This window comes from Protopterus annectens, chromosome 8.part1, assembly GCF_019279795.1.
Source record: "Protopterus annectens isolate FY-2018-M chromosome 8.part1, PAN1.0, whole genome shotgun sequence".
NCBI lineage: Eukaryota > Metazoa > Chordata > Ceratodontiformes > Protopteridae > Protopterus > Protopterus annectens.
Genome location: NC_056742.1, coordinates 148,405,503 through 148,426,329, shown reverse-complemented (window position 1 = coordinate 148,426,329; position 20,827 = coordinate 148,405,503). Strand labels below are relative to the sequence as shown.

The 20,827-nt window shown below is 40.0% G+C and overlaps 1 protein-coding gene across 1 annotated transcript in view; it reads left to right on the top strand.

Moving 5' to 3' along the window:
- BCO1 (beta-carotene oxygenase 1) overlaps positions 1-20,827 on the top strand; it is a 433,849-nt gene that overhangs the window by 175,422 nt on the left and 237,600 nt on the right. Inside the window, exon 4 of the mRNA XM_044081793.1 lies at positions 16,838-16,985. Within this exon, the coding sequence (XP_043937728.1) occupies positions 16,838-16,985 (148 nt within the window). The remainder of the gene's footprint in view (positions 1-16,837; positions 16,986-20,827) is intronic.

The window sequence follows — 20,827 nt, the reverse complement described above, 5'->3', positions numbered from 1 at the left end:
CTATAGTTAATAATTTAAATATCCTATAGTTAATCAAATATCATCTGCAAAAAAAGTGTTTTAGATTGATAATCCTTATTAATAGAAAATCTATCAATTTTGTTACTGCTCCTTACACTATTAGCTAAGGGTTTAATAACTAATGCAAATAGTAGAGGAGGCAAGGGAAGGCCATTTTTTTGTATTTTTGTTTAAAGTGAATCCTTCAGACATGTAGGATCCAATTTTAATATACGCTTTGGAATCTCTCTACACAAGTTTTAAAACATTCTAATAAATTGTTTTGGAAGTGCAAATGCTTGTAAAGTTTTATATAAGAGTTCATATCTACAGAATCAAGAGCTCTCTTGATATCTAAGCTAATTAAGGCCAATTTTTTGTTCATTCCTTTTACTAAATCTAAGATTGTTACTGCCATTTTAACATTAAAAGTAAATCACATGCCCCTCAAATAGAATTAATTAAATGACAAACAAATTAGTAAAAAAAAAAAAAACCTTCACAGATCATTTAAAGGCACAGTAACAAAAGACATTCTGTCAAAACAACATGTTTGCTTCTTTAAGACTTATATAAGTAGTAAATGTATCCTAAATATTATATTGAATATCTTTTAAATAAAATGTATGTAATAAAATGTTGTCAAATTAGATATAATTAAAAATATTGTAAAAATCTGATGTGTGAAGATGTGAGTACTGATAGTAAATATATAGATATTAAAAAGATGTTACAAAAATGTTAATAAGTACCCTTTGGTCAACTGGAAAATAGTAGTTAAGCAACTGTGTCCAAAATAACTAAATTAGAAACTAAATGAAAAAATATATATGTGTAAAGAGATGTTTATTAAACCACTCTGACTAATAAAAGTTTAGAACTTTGCTGCCCAAAGCTTTAAAGCACTAACAATAGACGCACATATTTCAGACCAGGGGGTTTCCAGGCCATTAATCGTAGCTGCCACTGTAGTTCTCTGTATTCAAGAAGGGTTTCCCCAGGGTCCACCACAGGGGGTTATGCTAACCTATTCCAAAACTGCAAATTTAAAGTTGTTGTACCCTGAGAAGACCATGGAATGCTTGTAAAGGGCATTGCTTTCATTACAAGTCTTAAGATCATAATAAAGTTCATGTATCCTTTTATGAAGGGCTCTTTGAGTCTTACCCACATAAAAGGCATCACAGTTGGAACATAAACCAATATAGATCATTCCCTTGGAGGCACAGTTTCAGTTCGTAGCTAAATTAATAGTGTTGCCACAAATCTTGACTGTATTACCAACAAGAATGTGGGAACATTGACTGTAACGCCTGCATTTTTTCATATTAAAATTATTATCCAGGTAGGAGTCATCAGAGGTAAAATTGTTCACTGGGTTTCCTAAGTTATTCTCAAAATTCTTTCCCCTTATGTAGACAAAATGTGGATGAGTCCATAGAGCTTCAACAACCCCTTGGTCAAAATTAAAAATATTCCAGTTGTACAGGATTCTTTTTATGTCCAAACCATCTGAAAAATATTTCAAAGCAAAGACAGTATTGAAAGAATTTTTCTCATCACCATTGTTGACTCCTGTGCTTACTATGTAGTTGGATTCACTACCCAACAAAGTTTAAATCTTTGGTGTCTTCCCAGATGTTCTTCATGTTTCACTGTTGCAGTCATCACATTTGGGGTTATCTGCCTGCAGGTATCCACAGCCGGCCTGAATACCAGAGTCTTGGATTCCTGTGTCGGATGCTGTCTCTTCTTCCATGACATCAGGGGTAGAAAACATGCAGCCGATGCCATTACATCAGTCTTTCTTGCCATGCGGTGCCTGAAGCAGAAGCAGTTCGCAAGTGCTGGTCGGCCGACTCCTGAAATGTTCGTTTTCAAGTTTCAGAACCGAAGTTTTCAAAAAAAAAAAGATAAGTACCCCGTTGGGGATCTTTTTTTTCTTGCTCCAACCGATGTCAGTAAAAGTTACCAATTGTCTTACCTGTGGAAAGCAAATACCTCACAAAGATTTTCATTCGTACTGCATTCCTTGCTTAGGCTCTGACCACGACCTCGCTATCAGTTTTGTGCATTGCACAACCCCCGAACTATTCGTCGTTGGGCTATTTTTGCAGCAAATTATTTTGGTACTCGGTATCAGTACTCTGAAATGGCTTTGTTAAGCCATCCGACTACCGATCTTTCTAAAAAACGTAAAGATAAAGACAAGAGTCAGGCAGCATAGGTCCAAAACTGCTGACGATGCTTCCGTTAAGCTAGTCACCAGTCCGCCGGTACTCAGTGAAGTGCTTTCACAGCCCCTGATATCCACTACTTCAGATTCGCAGGCCTCTACTGAGACCCATAGTCCAGTATGCCGTGAGATGCTTCTTCGACTGTGGAACCTGTGGATGTCTCTACCTTTGATAGGTCCTGAGCCACTGTGCAGGCACCAGCTTCTGAGGGTGTATTCAGGCCTGCAGACTTGCATTTTAAATCAATGCCATCTTCATCATCCAGGCCTAAAACTCGCACCATGCCTAGTAAACTAACATCCAAACCGCATGCTCAGGCCCATATTCCTAAAAAACAAATGCTTAGAATGGCTGAAGACCTTATTACCTTAATTAGGGGAAGCCAGCCTTCCCCCTCTAAGAGACGTAGAACTGATTTTCCTTCTGATTTTTCTGATCAGAAATCTGATATTTCTGTTCCTTCTGATTACCAGAATTTGCCCTTATCTACCTATGAGGATTCTATTGCAGAGGATTCCATTCCTTCTGCCTCCCCTCAGAAGATTTTTTTTTTTGGTGAAACCTTGCACACTCTTAGGGAGCATTTCTGCTGGGAAAGCCTGGATTACTCTGACTCCAAAAAGAGGCTTAGGGAATTCTTACTTCTTCCTCAACACATGCCTTTAGCTATCCCTCCTGTTCTGGACATTGTAGATGATGCTTTCTTGGAATCTAGCCTTTCCCCAGACACTTTACCTGCAGCTCCCAGAAAACCTGACAGGTATTACGGAGTACCTGACAAGTTCCTCTTCAAGAATCCTACTGCGGATCCAGAGAACATTTCCCAAGAACCAAAAGGCATTAAGGCTACTGCTGCCAAAAATCCTACTCCTTCTGATAGAGATTCTTGAGCCTTAGACAGATGGGGTAAGAAAAAGTATACACTTCTGTTATTTTGGCCATTAGGGCTTTAAATTGCCAGTTTCATATGTTAAAGTACCAGCAGCATATTATGGGACTACTTAAACAGAAAGCTGTGCTGAACACAAAGAATTACAGGATTGAATGCATTCTGCAGAACAAGTTGGTAAACATACTTTGCAATGTGGTTTTGATTGTTTAGAAGCATCTTGCAGGGCTGCTGTCACTGGGTCTGCACTTAGAAGGCATACTTGGCTTAAGGAGCAAAACTTGCCAGATCTGGTTAAAGCTAAATTACTGGATGCTCCCTTAAACCAAGACTGCCTGTTTGACAACAAAGCAGAAGAAGTCCTCAAAAGGATGGAGGAAAAAGCTAAATCTATGCAAACTGTTAAATATTTCCTACAAGTACAGCCTCCCAGATTTAGTAGACATTGGCCTTCAAAGAATTGGTCCTTTCCAATCTCTTCCAGGCTTTCTCAGTCCAAACTCAGGAACAGCAGACCAACTAGGTTACAGTCTTAGACTGTGCGCAGGTCTAAGCAGTGGGGGGCTCCCACTTCCAAAGCAGGGAGCAGTAAACCTTCCCCTTATGGAAAAATGGCACAATGACTTAACCTTAACCCACCCAAGTCCTGCTCAACTGCCTGCTCCCTAAGGAGGGAAGCTTGCCCTGCATGCAAAAAACTGGGAACTTATTACCTGGGACAAATGGGCTTTGAACATAGTTTCCCAAGGATACAGATTCCACTTCCACTCCCTACCAACCCCAAATGGTTGGCCAGACCTACCCCCAAATCAGTGGGCGGGGGCCCAACAGCAGGTTCTCTCTCTTCTAAGTATATCAGGGCTATTCAACCTGTCCCAGCAGATCAAAGAGGTTGGCCAGACCTACCCCCAAATCAGTGGGCGGAGGCCCAACAGCAGGTTCTCTCTCTTCTAAGTATATCAGGGCTATTCAACCTGTCCCAGCAGATCAGAGGGACAAGGCTTTTATTCAAGACTTTTCCTGGTACCCAGAAAAGACAGCTCCTGGCGTCCTATCCTGGACCTTTCTATTCTAAACACCTTCCTGGTAATTCCAAAATTCAAAATGCTAACACTTCAACAGCTGCTTCCTATGCTAGGCAAAGATGCCTGGTTGGCAACCTTAGACTTAAAGGAAGCTTACCTGCACATTCCAGTAAGGGAATCTTGCAGGAAATACCTACGCTTCAGGGCAGGCTCCATGCACTGTCAGTTCTCTGCACTTCCCTTTGGCTTATCTACTGTGCCCAGGGTATTCACAAAGTGTCTAGCTCCAGCCATTGCATTTTGCAGGCAGAGAAATATTCAGATATACACATACTTGCACGATTGTCTGATTCAGGCTGAAAGCCAGGACTTGCTATTACAACATCTGGCATTTGTAAAGAAACTTCTAACCTCTCTAGGGTACGCCATAAATTAAAAGAATTCTCATCTGGTACCCTTCCAACAGATTGTATTCCTGGGAGCAAGCTTGAACACAACTTCACAGATGGCTTTCCTCACTCCAGAGAAACAAGTTTATCTGACAACCTACTTCAAACTATTGGCCACAAAGACCCAGCTATCTGCAAGGAAAATTCTGCAAGCCCTGAGGTTCATGGCCTCTTGCATTCTACTAATTCCATATGCAAGACTGCATATGAGGAAACTACAATGGTATCTAAAAAGCCTATGGTGTCAACATTCTCAGGACCTGGAATCAATGATTCCTATCATTTCTTGTATAAAGACAAAGTTCCTTTGGTGGGCAGAGGCCTGCTACCACAACTAGGGGCTCCCTTTCACTCTACCTCCTGCCACCCAAATCCTAACAACAGACGCATCAGGCTATGCATGGGGGGCTGACTTGGCAGGGCATTCAGGGCAAATGGAACCCGAGACAAATGCATCTGCATATCAACCAAAAAAAAATGTTAGCTGTACAGAATTCCCTGACAGCCTTCAAAGACCACATTCTTCCAGGCAACTATTGGTAAAGACAGACCACACCACAGTTATGTAGTACATAAACAAGCATGGGGGAACCCACTCGTACCCTCTCTGCAGACTAGCCATGGCTGTGGAACACAGCCTTGAGCTTCCAAGGTACACCTACAAGCTCAGTTCCTGCCAGGCAAGCTAAATTCACTGGCAGATGACATAAGCAGAAATCTCATGGACCCATACGAATGGAAACTGGAACCAAAAATATTCATCCTCTTGAGGAACAAATGGGAGACTCAAGAGGTAGACCTGTTTGGCTCCCCTCAGAGCTACCAATTGGACAAATTCTGCACAAGGACTCCCCACAGTCAAGCTTGGAAAGTGGATGCTCTGTCCTTTACCTGGGAAAGCCTCTCGGTTTATGCCTTTCCCCCTCTGCCTCTCCTCTCGAAGATTCTGCTAAAGATTAAAGAGGACAAGCCAAGGACAATACTGATTGCACCAGACTGGCGACAACAGCACTGGTACCCCCTCTTGCGCAGTATGATACTGCTGGAACCATGGCACCTGCCTCAGACCCCTTCCCTGCTGTCCCAGCAGGAGGGCCAGATTCTGCACCCTCAGCTTCACACCATGAACCTTGCAGCCTGGCTAATTCCTTGAGCTCCCCATCCCACAGTAAGCAGGTGGTAGATCTCCTTTTTGAGGCCAGAAGGTCTAGTACTAGAAAATCTTATGCTGAAAAGTGGAAAAGATACTGTTCCTGGAGTCAGACTCAGGGGATGGGCACAACAGTGCCCAGCTTACCACATATTCTTCAATACTTAACAGAAATGCTCTGCAAACGCCTATCCTTCTCGTCAATTAAAATTCATGCCTCTGCCATTTCAGTTCATTATAATACTGAGTCACCCCTCTTCTCTCATCCTCTGCTAAAACAATTCCTTAGAGGGGCCAAAAATGTAAGAACCCCCCCCCCCCAGGAGAGCTCCTACTCCAGCCTGGGACCTTAACTTTGTATTGGAAAAGCTCACTATTTGAGCCAGCTGTAGCAACAGAGTTGAAATTCCTTTCTTGGAAAACAGCATTCCTTCTAGCCATCACTTCAGCAAGAAGAGTGTCTGAATTACAGGCCCTCATGGCAGTGGAAACCTTCATTATCTTCCAAGCAGGCAAGGTTTCCCTCAGGACCAATCCTTCCTTTATGCCCAAGGTGGTGTCTGGTGTGGCCCTAAATCAGTCCATTCACTTGCCTACTTTCTTCCCTAATCCACAAAACAAAGGAGAACAAATACTGCACTCTCTGGATGTGCACAGATAACTTAGATTTTATTTGGACAGGACTAAGCCAGTCAGAAAATCTGAACAGCTTCTAGTTGGCTTTGCTGCAGGTGCAGAGGGGAAGGCCATTTCAAAGCAAACCATTTCCAAATGGATAGCCCATTGCATTTATTAAACTGTCAGAATTTGAGAAAAACTTATACATAATCAGGAATTTACAATTAGAAAATTCATATTTCACAGAGTACATATGGCGTAATTTTGTTCCTAAAGGACTTTGTGAATGCAAATGTCCCAGTGGCGTGGAACCTAATTTGGCATTTTATTTTGAGATTGTCAAGCTGTTTAACTAAACAAATATCAATTTATTAAAGATAACTTATCAAAGATAATGAGAGTAAAATTACTGTGCGTGGTAATAACTTTAGGACACTTAAGGCCATTAGGAAGGATTTATCTTTTGCTAACATTAAACAGCAGTATAATAGTATTTTTCAAACATTTGACAACATTATTAACAAAACCAAAGCGTGTAAGAAAATTAAAAGGGACACTACTGACTGTGAATTAGGGAAGGTGTATCCAGCACTGCATGTGGTTCAGGGTAATAGGACAGCCTCTCACAGGAACAATCTTGACTCTGTCAGTGAATTTAATGAGTGATGACGGCGAGGGTTTTTTTTTTTTTTTTTTTTTTTTTTTTTTTAAGAAGAATTCCAAGTCCGACGATCAGAGAGACTTGTGAATTGGTACCAGGACAGCTACCATGGCTCAAGAAACAATTTGAATCCCCAAAAGAGAGGGACATTTGGGAACTTTCAGGGAAGGGGCAGGAGCAAACAGAGACAATAATGTCTTTTAAATGTGGTTGCAATGCACCCTTGGACATTACCACTGTTGGTACTTTACTTTTTATTTTTTTGTGGTATTGTGTTTTCTGAGTCTATTATTGCTGTTTTCAGAAGAGAATTCAGTTTTATTCTGCTTTTTAAATTAGACATTGTTCAGGCAGTGAAAAACTTTTTTACTAGAAGTTTGAATCTCAAAATGTTTTTTAATGATAAAGCTGCAACGTCTTCATCCGTTTTTTTTTTTTTTTTTTTTTTCTTGCACTGCCACAGCACCTTTATGCCACCTTCTAACATTTTAGTTTCTGCTTTTCAGAGAAGTCTGTGAGGGTCATTTTCATTCCATTTATAAGCTGAATACAAGTAAAAGATAACCTATGATAACTTATCTCATGATGAAGGTGCCATGTTAAGTACCCTAGCCAAATGATAAACATGTCCAGATCATGAAACCGAATAAGGGTGGGGGTGTTGTGGTTATAATCATTATTGATAACTCTTCCAAAATGTTTGTTTTGCCTTCTAATGAACTTACTTATAAAAGGGTGTCTCTGAATGAAATCAACAATGCTTATGCCAAATTAGACTTTTATTTGCTTGACATGGTTCTACAGGGGGAAATAAAACATGAAGATTGGGAATATTTAAATGTCACCAAACCAAAGATAGCTTATATCTTTGGCATCCCAAAAATTCATAAAAATGCTTCTGATCCCTCACTAAGGTCTATTGTTACAGCAAAGGAATAAAAAACTGAACCATTGGCTAAATATGTTGACTTTAAACGTAAGTCAGTGCTGAGTTCAGTTACATACATTTTAAGGATTCCTGGCATTTGATAGAGATTTTGAACATCTTGGAGTTTAATGCTGATGTTATTTTTATCACGGTAGATGTGGTGGATTTATTTTCAGTCATCCACCATGATATAGGCCTTGTGGTTTCACTCCTTTCTCTCAGAATATTCTAACATTTCTACAGTTAAAGTTAGGGCCATCACTTCCCTCCTTAATTTAACCCTCACTAATATTTTCTTTATCTTTTGAGGGTTAGTATTATTACCAGATTTTCAGAGTTGCCATGGGCGCTGCTTGTGCCCCATATATGCTAATATAGTTTTAGTTATGTGGGAGAAGCTGTATATACTAACAGAGGAATTTTTAACCTACACACATGCATATTTCGGATGTCTTGATGATGTACTTATTTTATGGAAAGGTGTCTTGAAACAATAGGAGACTTTTTTTATAAGTGTTTGTAGGAATCTACAATCTTTTTAAAGTTCACTTATTCCACTAGTAGTACTCTTATTAACTATCTTGAAATAATTGTTAGTTAAAAATGTGGACAAGGGTTGTTACACTTCAACCTTCTAGAGGAAGGAGACCTTCAGTAATACTTACCTGCGCTATAACAGTCGTCACCCCTTGTATCAAAAAAGTCAGTAATTAAGAGATAGATGGTTAGGTTGTCCTGTGTCATTTCTGATGATGTTAATTTTGATACTGAATTACACCGTCTGATTTGTCTTTTTTTTCTAGACGGGGTATCCTGTTAATATGTTAATGAATATCAGGACCGAAGTGGAGGGGCATCGACAGGGTAGATTTGCCCCTATTTTCAGATCCAACACTGAATATATAGATCATGGTGGAGCCTATAAAATGGATTCCATTACAGAAAGTGTCCATTTAGGGGTATTTGGGAACCAGGGGTCTACACCCCTTTTGGTTATTCCATATAGTATTACAACTTATCAGTACACCAACATCATTAGGTTATACTGGGATACAGTGTTTACGAATTAAATTAAAAAAAATGTTTAGGGAGTGTACAAGTTATTTTATATTTTAAGGGGAGGAATGTCAGAACCCTATTAGAGACTGCTTTGGGGAAGATTTCCAGTGACACATAGTATAAAATGCAGAAATGTGGATTTTGTAAGCAGTGTAGGTATAGTCATGAAGGCCCTTATGTAGTGGTTCAGGAGTTTGACAGAACATTACCTTGTCCTGAGAAAGTTAATTGTAACACCAGTTACGTTGTTTATTTAGCTTCTGCAACTCCTCATACGCATTTTACATAGGGAAAACAGAAAGTTGAAATTTAGGATATGTGATCATTACTATGACATCGGAAGGAAGAAAAATACTAATGCCTCTATCGTCATAGTATAGTCTGTCCTAATTACAAAAAGTTTTCTTTGTTTTGTAATAGAGTGATGGTCACACCATTGGGGGTTATTAGGAGACATTATTGGAATTTAAAGAATTATCCTGGCAACTGAGGCTTAATGCCTCTGCGTCACCTGGTTTAAATGACAGTATTTCCAATTCATGTATTTTAAAGTTAAAGGCAGTTTATCTTTTAGATATTTTGTATACATGTTTATGTTGAATATGAATATTTTATTCATTCATTTATTCTAAAACCCATAATATTTATGGATTTGCTATTGTTTTCTTGGCTGTGCATTTATATGTTCCCATCGTATTTTGTGAGAATATATCTTAAGTACTTTATTGCTTATTATCCCATCATTCCAAGTGAATGCTCATTGGTGGGTGGATTTTACATTTTATATATAAGTTGGTATTGGCATTTTGTACTTTACTCTGATGACGTCTGATTATGTATTAGACGAAAACACTTAATGTGTTTTACAATTAAGACTTGTAGCTTTGTTGGTGGTGCTGTCATGTATCTTTTTGTTTTCAGTGTTTCTAGCCTTTTTCATGTATCTGGTTAATTTTAAATGACATGACCTCCAAATTGAAATACTTCAAGATTTTTCCTTGCCCTTTTGTGGACAGTAATATAGTAATATTTAAGTTATCAGTTGACTTTAGAAAATTGAAAATGGTTACTAGAATACCAGCCTGCTTAGTCAATTAAGAGAAATTTAAGAAATGGTGTAACAGTGAAATTGATCATTTTTATGAAATTCAGTAACAAGGGGGTGGGTCTTAGTAAATTAATGATCAGGGATGCTTCAAAGACATAAGTAGTGATAAGAGTAGTGGGCTGGTATAAAATAAAAAATAATGGGAAAATGAACTGCTCAACATGCAAAATCTGTAAGAATTCAAGGACTATTATATATATAAGCCATAATATTATTGGAATGGACTCTTTCAATTCCTTATTTAAAGACGGTGCTACAAGAATTAACAAAAACACAGATAAGGCCAAAATCATTGTAACCAAAATTATAATTCACAAAAAAAGTGGTCTCAGTACCAATCCAAAACCAATTAGCAAAAACAAAGCACCGGGAAACCAGCAGTACAGACAGTTCCTTTTAATATACTCATGAGAAAACATGTAGTGCTTGTTCTGTGGACTACATGTTTTCTCATGTGTATATCAAAATTATAATTCTCAACTAAGTTATTAACAAGATAAAAAGTAAAATCCCTGGAACAGATTGACTTATCCCTGAAACATTTAACATTTTACCTGAGAAATTGAATTTTTTCATGACGTTTTAGCTGACATTCAGACAAGCACAACATTGCAACAGCTTAGTAATACTGTTATCGAATCTGGATACATTGAGACTACTTCACCAAGTCTTCAGTACATCGAACCCCCGGAACAACGAAAACAAATCCTGGGGAAAAAAAACACTCAACCACCAGGACAAAACAACAAACAGCAAAACAAGAAAACCCTCAAAGTGGGGGCTTCACTCCCCACACCCCCCTAGCTAAATATACCAACTCTGAGATTAAATGACAGTAGAGAAAGAGCAAGATTCACCATGGTGGCCGAGTGGTTCTTTTCCCAGGGTTAGTGCTCATTGTTCTGGGAGTTCAGTATAATGCAGATTCGGTAAGTTATCTCGATTTAATCTGGATTTGATATTGTGGAGATTGTGTTTTGAAGGAGACCTGCGTGAGTGTGTGTTTACTGAAAATAAACAAAACCTTCAAAAATCGATATTTGCAAAATGTATGTGCTGAGCAGCAATATTTGTGCATGCAAAACATAAACTTAAAATAAACTGAAACATTTTTTTTTTTTTTTTTTTTTTGCAGGAGGGCAACCCTTCCCCCACAATCCCTGCTTATACTTTTGCACAATCTCAGATAAAAGACACATTTCCCTAGCCCAAGGAATCTGCAGTCTTGCACACCTGTTGACTATTTGTATAGCCGACCATATTTTGTTGGCTAAACAGACGTCGACCAGTGAGTCGATGTATCACTGGACCCATATACATATTCACCTAGAAGTGCTTGCGTAGTGATTTTTATACACCAGACAAAATGGCAAAAAATAAATGAACAACAAAAAATAGTGTGTTGGAGATTTAGTTAAGACTAAATGGAAACATATTGCCCACCAGTGTTTTTTATTGCAGGAATATTGAAGGAAGGTTAACTGCTTTTACCAAATCCTGTGATCACATAATTCCTTAATTTCTTAAGGCATCATTTTGTAGAATGTTTTTTCCTAAGGTATTGAAAGTAGATTAGCTTGATCTTCTATGAAACGTTTTGGCTACCACAAGGAATATTATTGCAAAGAATTGGAAATCAGTCAATTCTGCATTTCCTAAAACAAGTTATGAGTAACGAAACAAAATGTAGAGAACAAAGGTAATATTTAAAGAAATAGACTCAAATGTATGGACTAAAGCACAAAGTTTAATAGAGAAACTGGACTGACTAGACAAAATCTCATTAGTGTAATGACAAATTGACAATTATGAACATTCCAATTTGCCACAAATGAAATACGGTTATATATATTATGTTGATTGCAAACAATTATATGTTTTATATCGATTGCTAAATATAGCATTTGTTTTGGTGAGTTATATTAAATTAAAGTATATTTTAACACATATGTAAAAGGTTGTTTTAAGAATTATATAAGATTTAAACAATTTTGGAATTCAAACCAATATTTATACTGAAAAGTTGATTCAGTTGTGTGAAAAAGTATAAGAACCAGTCAAACTTTTAAAAATGAACCTAGAGCTCTGCTAAACAAGCCAAACCTTTAGTAGAGTTTACATTACTTCAATTTATTTGGGAACCGTCTCGGAGTACTTCACAGATGTGATGTTCTAAATTAGTCCTGGATCATAATAAAAGTGTTAAACAGTCAATTCAGCTGGTTCCAAGATGAGAAACAAAGCCAGTGATCTTATCAGAAGAAATCTTTTGTGAATTGCATTTAGCATTCATTTTTTTCTGGACAGCATCAGTTAACAAAAGCAATAAAATTACTACTTTTTGCTGTTAATTTTTTATATTTTATTAAAAAACAGCTGGAGAACATGCCCTTGACAAATTTAGATGCTTCCAAGGCTGTGCACGTTTAGTAATCCTCCTCTTTAATTTTAGAATACATTACCAAGAAGAGTGAATACAAATTTTAAGTATGCTGAGTCTCTTTTACAGGGAGATCAGCTACATAATTACTCACCAACTTTGCTGAATAGCAGCTGTTTACATACAGACCATAAAAAGAACTCCAGTACCCTTGTTTGTGTTTTCCTGGTTAGAGCAGGTGTTCATTCACAGAAGGATACCAGTAAAGGATTATGTGTGTTGTAAGCCTGCATGTTTCCACTCACCATTTGCATGCACATTACAGTTCCTCACATTGAACAGGCATAGTCGGACTCTGTCTATGTCTTGTTTTCCATAATCTTAGGCTGGATGATTGGCTGAGGCAAGACAGCAGTTGGAGATCAGCAGCTGCTATGCAGGATCCAGTGGATAATGCCAACACACAGTTTGATTCACAATCCCAGCACACATTGCCAGTGTTGCCATCCTTCTTGGATGATCGTATACCATTGTCCAGGATGAAAGTGTAGTTTCACATGCACCTGACCTAGAGGATGTACAACATGGGTATGCACTATTCCCATCGGGAGTAACTGTCCCATGACTGACAGTATCAGAACTGTTACACCTGGGGCTGTGGCAGCTCATGAGTGCTGTGCATCAACACTAGGTATACCCACCATATGGCAGCCTACCAGGTATTCCCACCTTTGTCCAGTGTCACAGCCAGTCACGGATATGCAAGTGGCACTTGATCTCAATCAGCAGCTGAGGAAGGGTATAATCCAAGCACACTCTTGAGGCTGCCCATATTAACATGGAGATGATTACTGTGTAGCCTGGTTTCCTTGTGGATATGCCACAGCAGTGCCAGTACCCCCACAAAGCAGTGTATTCCAGAGACAATGGCACGATGCATCTCCTGAGGTCTGTGGTGGCATACATCACTGCCAAGTTCACCTCTTTGTGGAAGACAGCAAGTGCCACCATTACTTGTCCTAGCTAGCAATGACATCTCTGGCTGGAGCTGTATGCATACAGGGGGTGGGCACATCACAGTGAGCACAGTTTGCACTTGTGCACTGGAGGTATCACACTTCACAACTCCACATCATGGAGAGTCATGGCACACAGCCTTCATTGGCAGGACACCTCACATTGGGGTTCATCCATCCATCCATCTTAGTGGCCCCAGAGCACAGTTTCCCATCTAGTTCACAGATGGAATTATCTGTGACACAGATTATCCCTTTCATGAGACCTACATCTCCAATTTTATTGACCTACTTCCCCCCTGATTGGGTTAACAGTCACCTGTCATTGTGTGCCTAAGTACCTGTGCAAATGACAGTGGTGGTGACCCACACCTACCTCTTTCCCTCCATCCTGTGTGGTGTTTGCGTAAATATGTGATGCACAGTATGACTCAGCTATTCGCTTCTTTGAATAGCCTTTATATAACACTGAATTTATCATTTTCTTTTGCATGACACTGTGTACTTGTCAGGGCAGTGTGTTCTGGGATTGTGAATCAAACTGTGTGTTGGCATTATCCACTGGATCCTGCATAGCAGCTGCTGACTTCCAGTTGTCTTGGCTCAGCCAATGGTCGTCCAGCCTGTGATTACAGAAAACAAGACATAGACAGAGTCTTGACTATGCATGTAGCACGTGAGGCCCTATGATGTGCATACAAATGGTGGGTGGAAACATGCAGGCTTACAATATACACATTCCTTTACTGGTATCCCTTTGTGAACGAACACCTGCTGCACCCATGAAAACATACACAAGAGTAACAGAGTTCTGTTTAAAGGTCTGTATGTGCACAGCTCTATTCAGCAGAGTTAGTATAGAAGTGAAGTAGACATTGCTGCTTCACCTGTACAGCCATGTACTGTATACATCATTGTCTGAGGGATGAGTTGAGGATGCAGGTTGCTGTCTTTTGGCATCACTGTCATCACTGCTGGGAATGCTGATGTGGTGGCTGTGACCAGTCCTGTTGTTTGGGGTTCAGTGGATCCGAGGACAGAGGGCTGACTTTGTGATAATTCTGTATCATGTAGTATGCTAAAGAGAAATTGTAGGCTGTGGCAGTGGTGTACTGAAGTGCTCCCCGGTGTATGTAGAGAGTGGAACCAGCCTTTCAGCTGGCCTATCCCATATTCTACAAAGTTTCTGGTCTGTGTATTTGTGAAATTATATTGTATTTCAGTCATGATGTGTGGGTTCCATATGAGTGTCATCAATCTGGGCTCCAGTGTGTTCTGCATCTGGCAAAACACAGCAAAAACATTATGAGTGAATGAGACATGTAAGTACAGTTTATGGTTGTAGGTATTACTAGGTGACTGTGGAACTTCACTGTACAGGAAGCAGCAAGTTAGATGATTTGTGTACCAGATGTGGGAATCAGGGGCACTGTCAGGGTGCTTTACATACAGATTGCCAATCAGTCCTGTACCAGATGTGGGAATCAGGGGCACTGCCAGGGTGCTTTACATACAGATTGCCAATCAGTCCTGTACCAGATGTGGGAATCAGGGGCACTGCCAGGGTGCTTTACATACAGATTGCCAATCAGTCCTGTACCAGATGTGGGAATCGGGGGCACTGCCAGGGTGCTTTACATACAGATTGCCAGTCAGTCCTGTACCAGATGTGGGAATCAGGGGCACTGCCAGGGTGCTTTACTTATGCATTGCCAATCAGTCCTGTTTGCTGTACATTACCTGGCAGCTAATGGAGTGGTGTCTCTTCCTACTGACATAGTGGTTGGCAAGGATAACAAGTAGAGCCTTTATTGACACGGGGTGCAGTCTGTAGCACCAAGAACTTCAAGTAGGTGGACAGTATCATAAAAGCCATTTATGGTGGTGTCTCTGTCTCCTGCTTTGTTAGAGCAACAGATATGTTAAGTGTAAGTAAGATCAAAGAAAGTCACTGTGCATTCTGCAGATCAGTGGTTGTGATATACCATAAACCCCCCTGTAACTAGAATAGTATAAACTATGCATACCTAGGAAATTCATTAATTCCTCCAGATCTGTTTTTTGAGCTATATATGTCAGTCAATGCAAATATAAATCCTACATCCACACAAAGACAGCCCATCAGCTGCTGGTCAGTTAACTGATCATATGTTATCCTTTGCTGATAACATTTTCAGTCATCCCACCTGTTGCTGTATCGTATTTCCAGCTGGAAGGTAGACAAGCTTATGGAAAGAGGATGTTCCTGCATACAGCTGCTGCTGCTCCCATCATATTTGTTAACTGTAAATCCAGAAGATGCCCTGTGCCTTTTTCTTTATACTGATGAGTGACTTGTTACATACCTTAGCTACCAGTGACTGTGAATCATGACCTGTTACACATGCCCTTTCACTGTGCACTCATTAATCTGGTACTCTTCATGTGCATGGTATTACATGATCATGTGCATACCCCTATTCCCTGTACTTTTTGCTCTTGCTCTCATTTACCCATAGTGCTAGTTGGTTATACGAGTCACTACCTAGCTGCACATGCTCACTTTTGGTGAAGCAGTACTGCATTCTACACTGCTCATCTGAATACTGTTCTTTGTCACATCTATGATTTGCTTACATATATTTTATTTTTATTTATTATTATTTATTCATTTACCCTTTGTTAATACGTTAGTCTCAATAGACTAGCACCCTCTTCGCAGGGGAGACCGGAGGTGGTGTTTATACCACTAGGTGGAATTTGGCCAGGCCATAGGAAAGCTTCCCCTACTCATTTCAATAGATGCCAAGTGATCTTTTACATCCACCTGAGCTGCCACCAGCTCAAGCAGATGGAGCTTTGGTTTAGTATCCGATGTGAAGGACGGCAAACTCAGGAGTGCAGTGCCCCTGTTGTGCTATACTGCAGTATCAGCAATCGATCTACCTGATGTGTGAATATAACTCACAGCCTTCTGAACCAAAGGCAAGTATGCTATTTGTCATCCAGTTTGGCCATGCTGGATGAAGAGAGGTGACTCTAGGAGAGTATCATCCAAATTCAGATAATACATTTTACCAATAATAAGCAACATTTGTAATTTCCAATAAAAATGAAGCTATCAAAAGTAATGAAAGGCTAGGCAGGTTACATTTTCCCCAATCTTTTCATCATGCTGGTTATAGAAAATAAACCATGAGACACGAAAAGGGGGACCATTTCCTTAACCGTTGATAGAAATGTTTACTGATCAGTATCACAACTGTCATTGTAAACTGACTAAGTAAGATACTAGGAACTGCACTGAGCTAACATTATCATGTATAATCTTATTCTAGGGCTGCTACCTTCTTGGCAAACACTATTCCTGAGTTTACTGACAACTGTCTGATAAATATCATGAAGTGCGGTGAGGATTTCTATGCTACCTCTGAAACGAATTTCATCAGAAGGATTGACCCAAGCACACTAGACACAATGGAAAAGGTAATATTAAAGTGAGATGGACTAATGATTTTTTGAAAGGTTACATGTACAATTACTCCAGAAGGTGGTCTTCTGACCAAAGATATGGGCCTGGAAACTGTCCCTATTGCACAAAGGGATAAAGCCCTTACTGTGCCCATTCTGACCCATGATCAATGTGCACAGGGGAAGGACGAGAATGAGTGGTCAATGTCAGTTTGCCCATGCTGGTGGGAAGGATACAGCCTAAGCAAGATGAGCCTGGGGGCTTCTTGCTGCATAAGCGGTTAGCTGTTTACATACGATGTTGTGCATGCATGGAAGTGCACATGGACCTCCCAAGGGCAGTGATTGCAGAGCTCAAGGGAGCAGGATGTAGGACACACTCCTTGAGAGCAATATGACTCTGCATCAGCATCCTTGATTGCACAGTCCCCAGATGTTGGACGTGTTGAGTCTGGGGGAGGTATGGCAGGTTCATTTGACCCCGTGAACAAGAAGATGAACCAGTGGCAGCTGTTACCTGTGGGGATGGGGGAAAATGATTCAGGCCTGGAACACTTTATTTCATATATACATCATTGTTTAGGTTGCAGAAATGTCAAGGACTTTACCTTAGTAGGGTGACTTGGCCCAATTAATCCAAAAATGGTCGCTATTTTATTTCAGTATTTGTTTTGCTTTAGTAAAATCAGCATAATGCAAATAAGGCAGTGAGTTACCAGCATGTCTTTCCTGGAGGAAAGGAGGAGTCACAAGCTGGGATAACAGCTCTGCTGGTGATATTGGGTATGCATGCCTTGCTTACAAAATACTGGGGTATTACAGACCAGAATATGTTCTAAGCCATTACCACCTCACATTATTACACATTGAGAGGGGGGTTGGGAATTGATAAGGCATACAAAAAAAATAAGAATCCCATAGCCATGCATATGATGTGGCACTGTGATACTTCATTCTCCTCTTAGGCAGTGGGAGAGGTTTCAGATCATGGCAGGCCAGACTGGGAATCCTTTCCATCATCTGATGTTGAGGAGAGGCATCAGTAGCAGTGGATGGTCTGCTACATAGACTCTCAAAAATGTTTTAAAATAAATTAAAAAAATAAACATAATTTAGGATGCTGAATAGCAAATTTTTCTTGGTTGTGAACAGTCTATGCTGAATATAGCCAAAATTATCTGATTGCAAAACTTTCAAAACAGTAATTCTTTTTTTTTAAGTAAGAAAGTATTAACGTCCCTATTTTCCATAAAAAAAAAAAACAAATATGGTGCTTCTGGCAGCCTCAATGTGTATAAAATTAGTTTCATAACTTATGCCATTTAAAGTCTTCCAACACCTTGAGTCTTTAAATTATATTAATCTGCATGTGCATCTTTGTAAGTATGTTTCCAAAGTGAGGCTTCTTGTATATGTTTTAGAATGTGCTTGCAAAGTGAAGCAGGGTAAATATGGGATTGCTTAACTGTTCTGGTGCTTCACTTTAACCGCTAATCCCTTACTGTGACTAACTTGTATTCTAAGTATGTGAGTTTTACCAAAGTACTTATAGTACTGACCCCCATATCCTATTGTTGTAAATCACTTACCATATTATCCTGGTGGCCTTAGAGGAGTACACATACTGTGAATTGTTTGCCTTTCATTTATGGGCAGCCCTCTGACAAACTTCCTCTGCCAACAGTGACTTTGGACTTTGTTTTGCTCAAATTTAAACACATTCTCCCCAAACCACAAATCCAAGTTAGCCTTGAATATGTTCAAATGTTCAGATAATCTGACATAGCTTGGCAGCAAATTCCACATTCTTCATGCTGTACAAAAAATATTCTTTTTTAAACTTCTCTTGACAACTGGAATTGTCATCCGTGAATTACTGTGTTCTAAAATCATGCTGTATACATTCTGTTCCCATTGTTGAATTCAGAATTTCATCACGGTAATATTTAGAGATGATAACTGGATCACTTGTCAGTAAATACTGCCCAAAACAGAAAACACTATTTTAATACCCTCAATGTAGCCACACACTTGGGCTTCAGACCAGTTGTTTTACATTAGGAAGGTTTGTGGCCTGCACTGTGGTGGCAGGGCAGGTAGCTTACATCATTCTAAGTTGGGAACTGCTGATTGAGGGCTCAGTGTCTGTTATTCTAAAAGTGTATTATTTCTGGTTTAAGCACTTGGGCTTCCAGTTATTTTACATTAAGAAGGTTCGTGGTCTGCACTCTTGTGGGAGGAGAGGCTGGACTCTGCCCTTCTGAGCTGGGAATTTCTGGTTAAAGGCTTATAGTGCCTGCATATTTGAACTGTTTCTTACTGAAATTGGTACACCTTGTTTGCTGTAGCATAGACTAGATCCAGGCCTGCTGAATCTAGCTTTGTTTGTATGCTTGTTGTTTGTTTGCTTGTTATTTCCCTGAAACGCTAATTCCACCTAAAATGTGGCTTTTCAGTGCTTCTGTGGATCCCTAGTGATGTCTGCATTGCTTACTGTACTTATTTCCTTGTTTCACTTGAAAGAAAGTTACTGTTTGTCATTTTTGCATTTAAGTTACCTGTAACACATTGCATTTAAGATACCTGGCACTTGCTCACTAAAGCAATTATATAAGTCAGCACTAAAAAATTAAAAGCACTACACCCTCACAAACTCCCCTTGAGTACCTTGTTCCCCATTGGCCCTTTTTTTCAATTATAAAGGAATTCCCAATACTATTCTAGCATGTCCAAAGGTCAGTTGTCAATCTCCTCTCCGGGCCAACTGATGAATCTGGGAATCTTGAGGCAATGTTACAACTGCCTCATGTACACAGACAACCCTCTCCTCCTCCCAACAAATTCCAACACATGTGAGAGATACAACCATATAGCCATACTGGAGGCTAAGCTGTCAACTCAGTACTGGCAAAACCAGTCAGGAGGAGAAGGAAACCACACTTACTACAATTCCAGTCTCACATAGATCTACCATGACAGCAAACTAAACACATAAACACAAAAAAACATACTCTGGGGCTCTAAATAAAAATCTGCCTAAGCAGCAGAGACCTCCAAAGCAGACATCCAAGCAACCGCTACCCCAAAACAAAACACGTGCAACACACAGCTCACAAAGCCAGTGTGCCGAACAGTCACAGCCCTTAAGGCTAAACAACACACCTGATACACTTGTAATAGGTGACTCTATCGGCAGGCACACTGACGTCCCGCTCACCAGGCTGAACAAGGAGAAGGTCACAGTGAGCTACCTGTTGGGCGCTAGGATCCGCCACATAACACAAGAACTCAGGTCACTCCAAGGCAAGTACAAATATGACTCAGTCATTGTCCATGCTGGTGTGAATGACCTGAGACGTACCTCCCTGGATTACATGAAAAGAGACATAGAGGAACTATCTGAGCATGTAGCCCAGGCCGGTATGACCCTGACCTTGAGTAGCATCTTACCCTCACCAAGAATGATGCCACAATATGAAGACAAGATGATCAATTTCAACAATTGGCTTAAGTATTGGTGTCATTCAAAGGGGATCCAATGCCTGTCAGCCTGGGATGACATGCTCGACAAGCCACGATGCTTCGCTAGGGAAGGCTTGCACCTGTCTCCCCTGGGCTTTCGGATATTGGCAAAGGCTCTTGCTACCCCCATAGTGCCTTTTTTAGGCAAGGCTCAAAAGACAAACCCACCTCCATAGGTATCACAAGGGATAAGAAACAAGAGTAATGCTACTCAACGCCAGAAGTCTAAACCTCAAGATGCATGCACTCGAAACTCTCCTTAGCATGGAGAACATCGATATCTGTGCAGTAACAGAAACCTGGTTCAAGGCTCCCAAGAGCACCCCAGCACTACC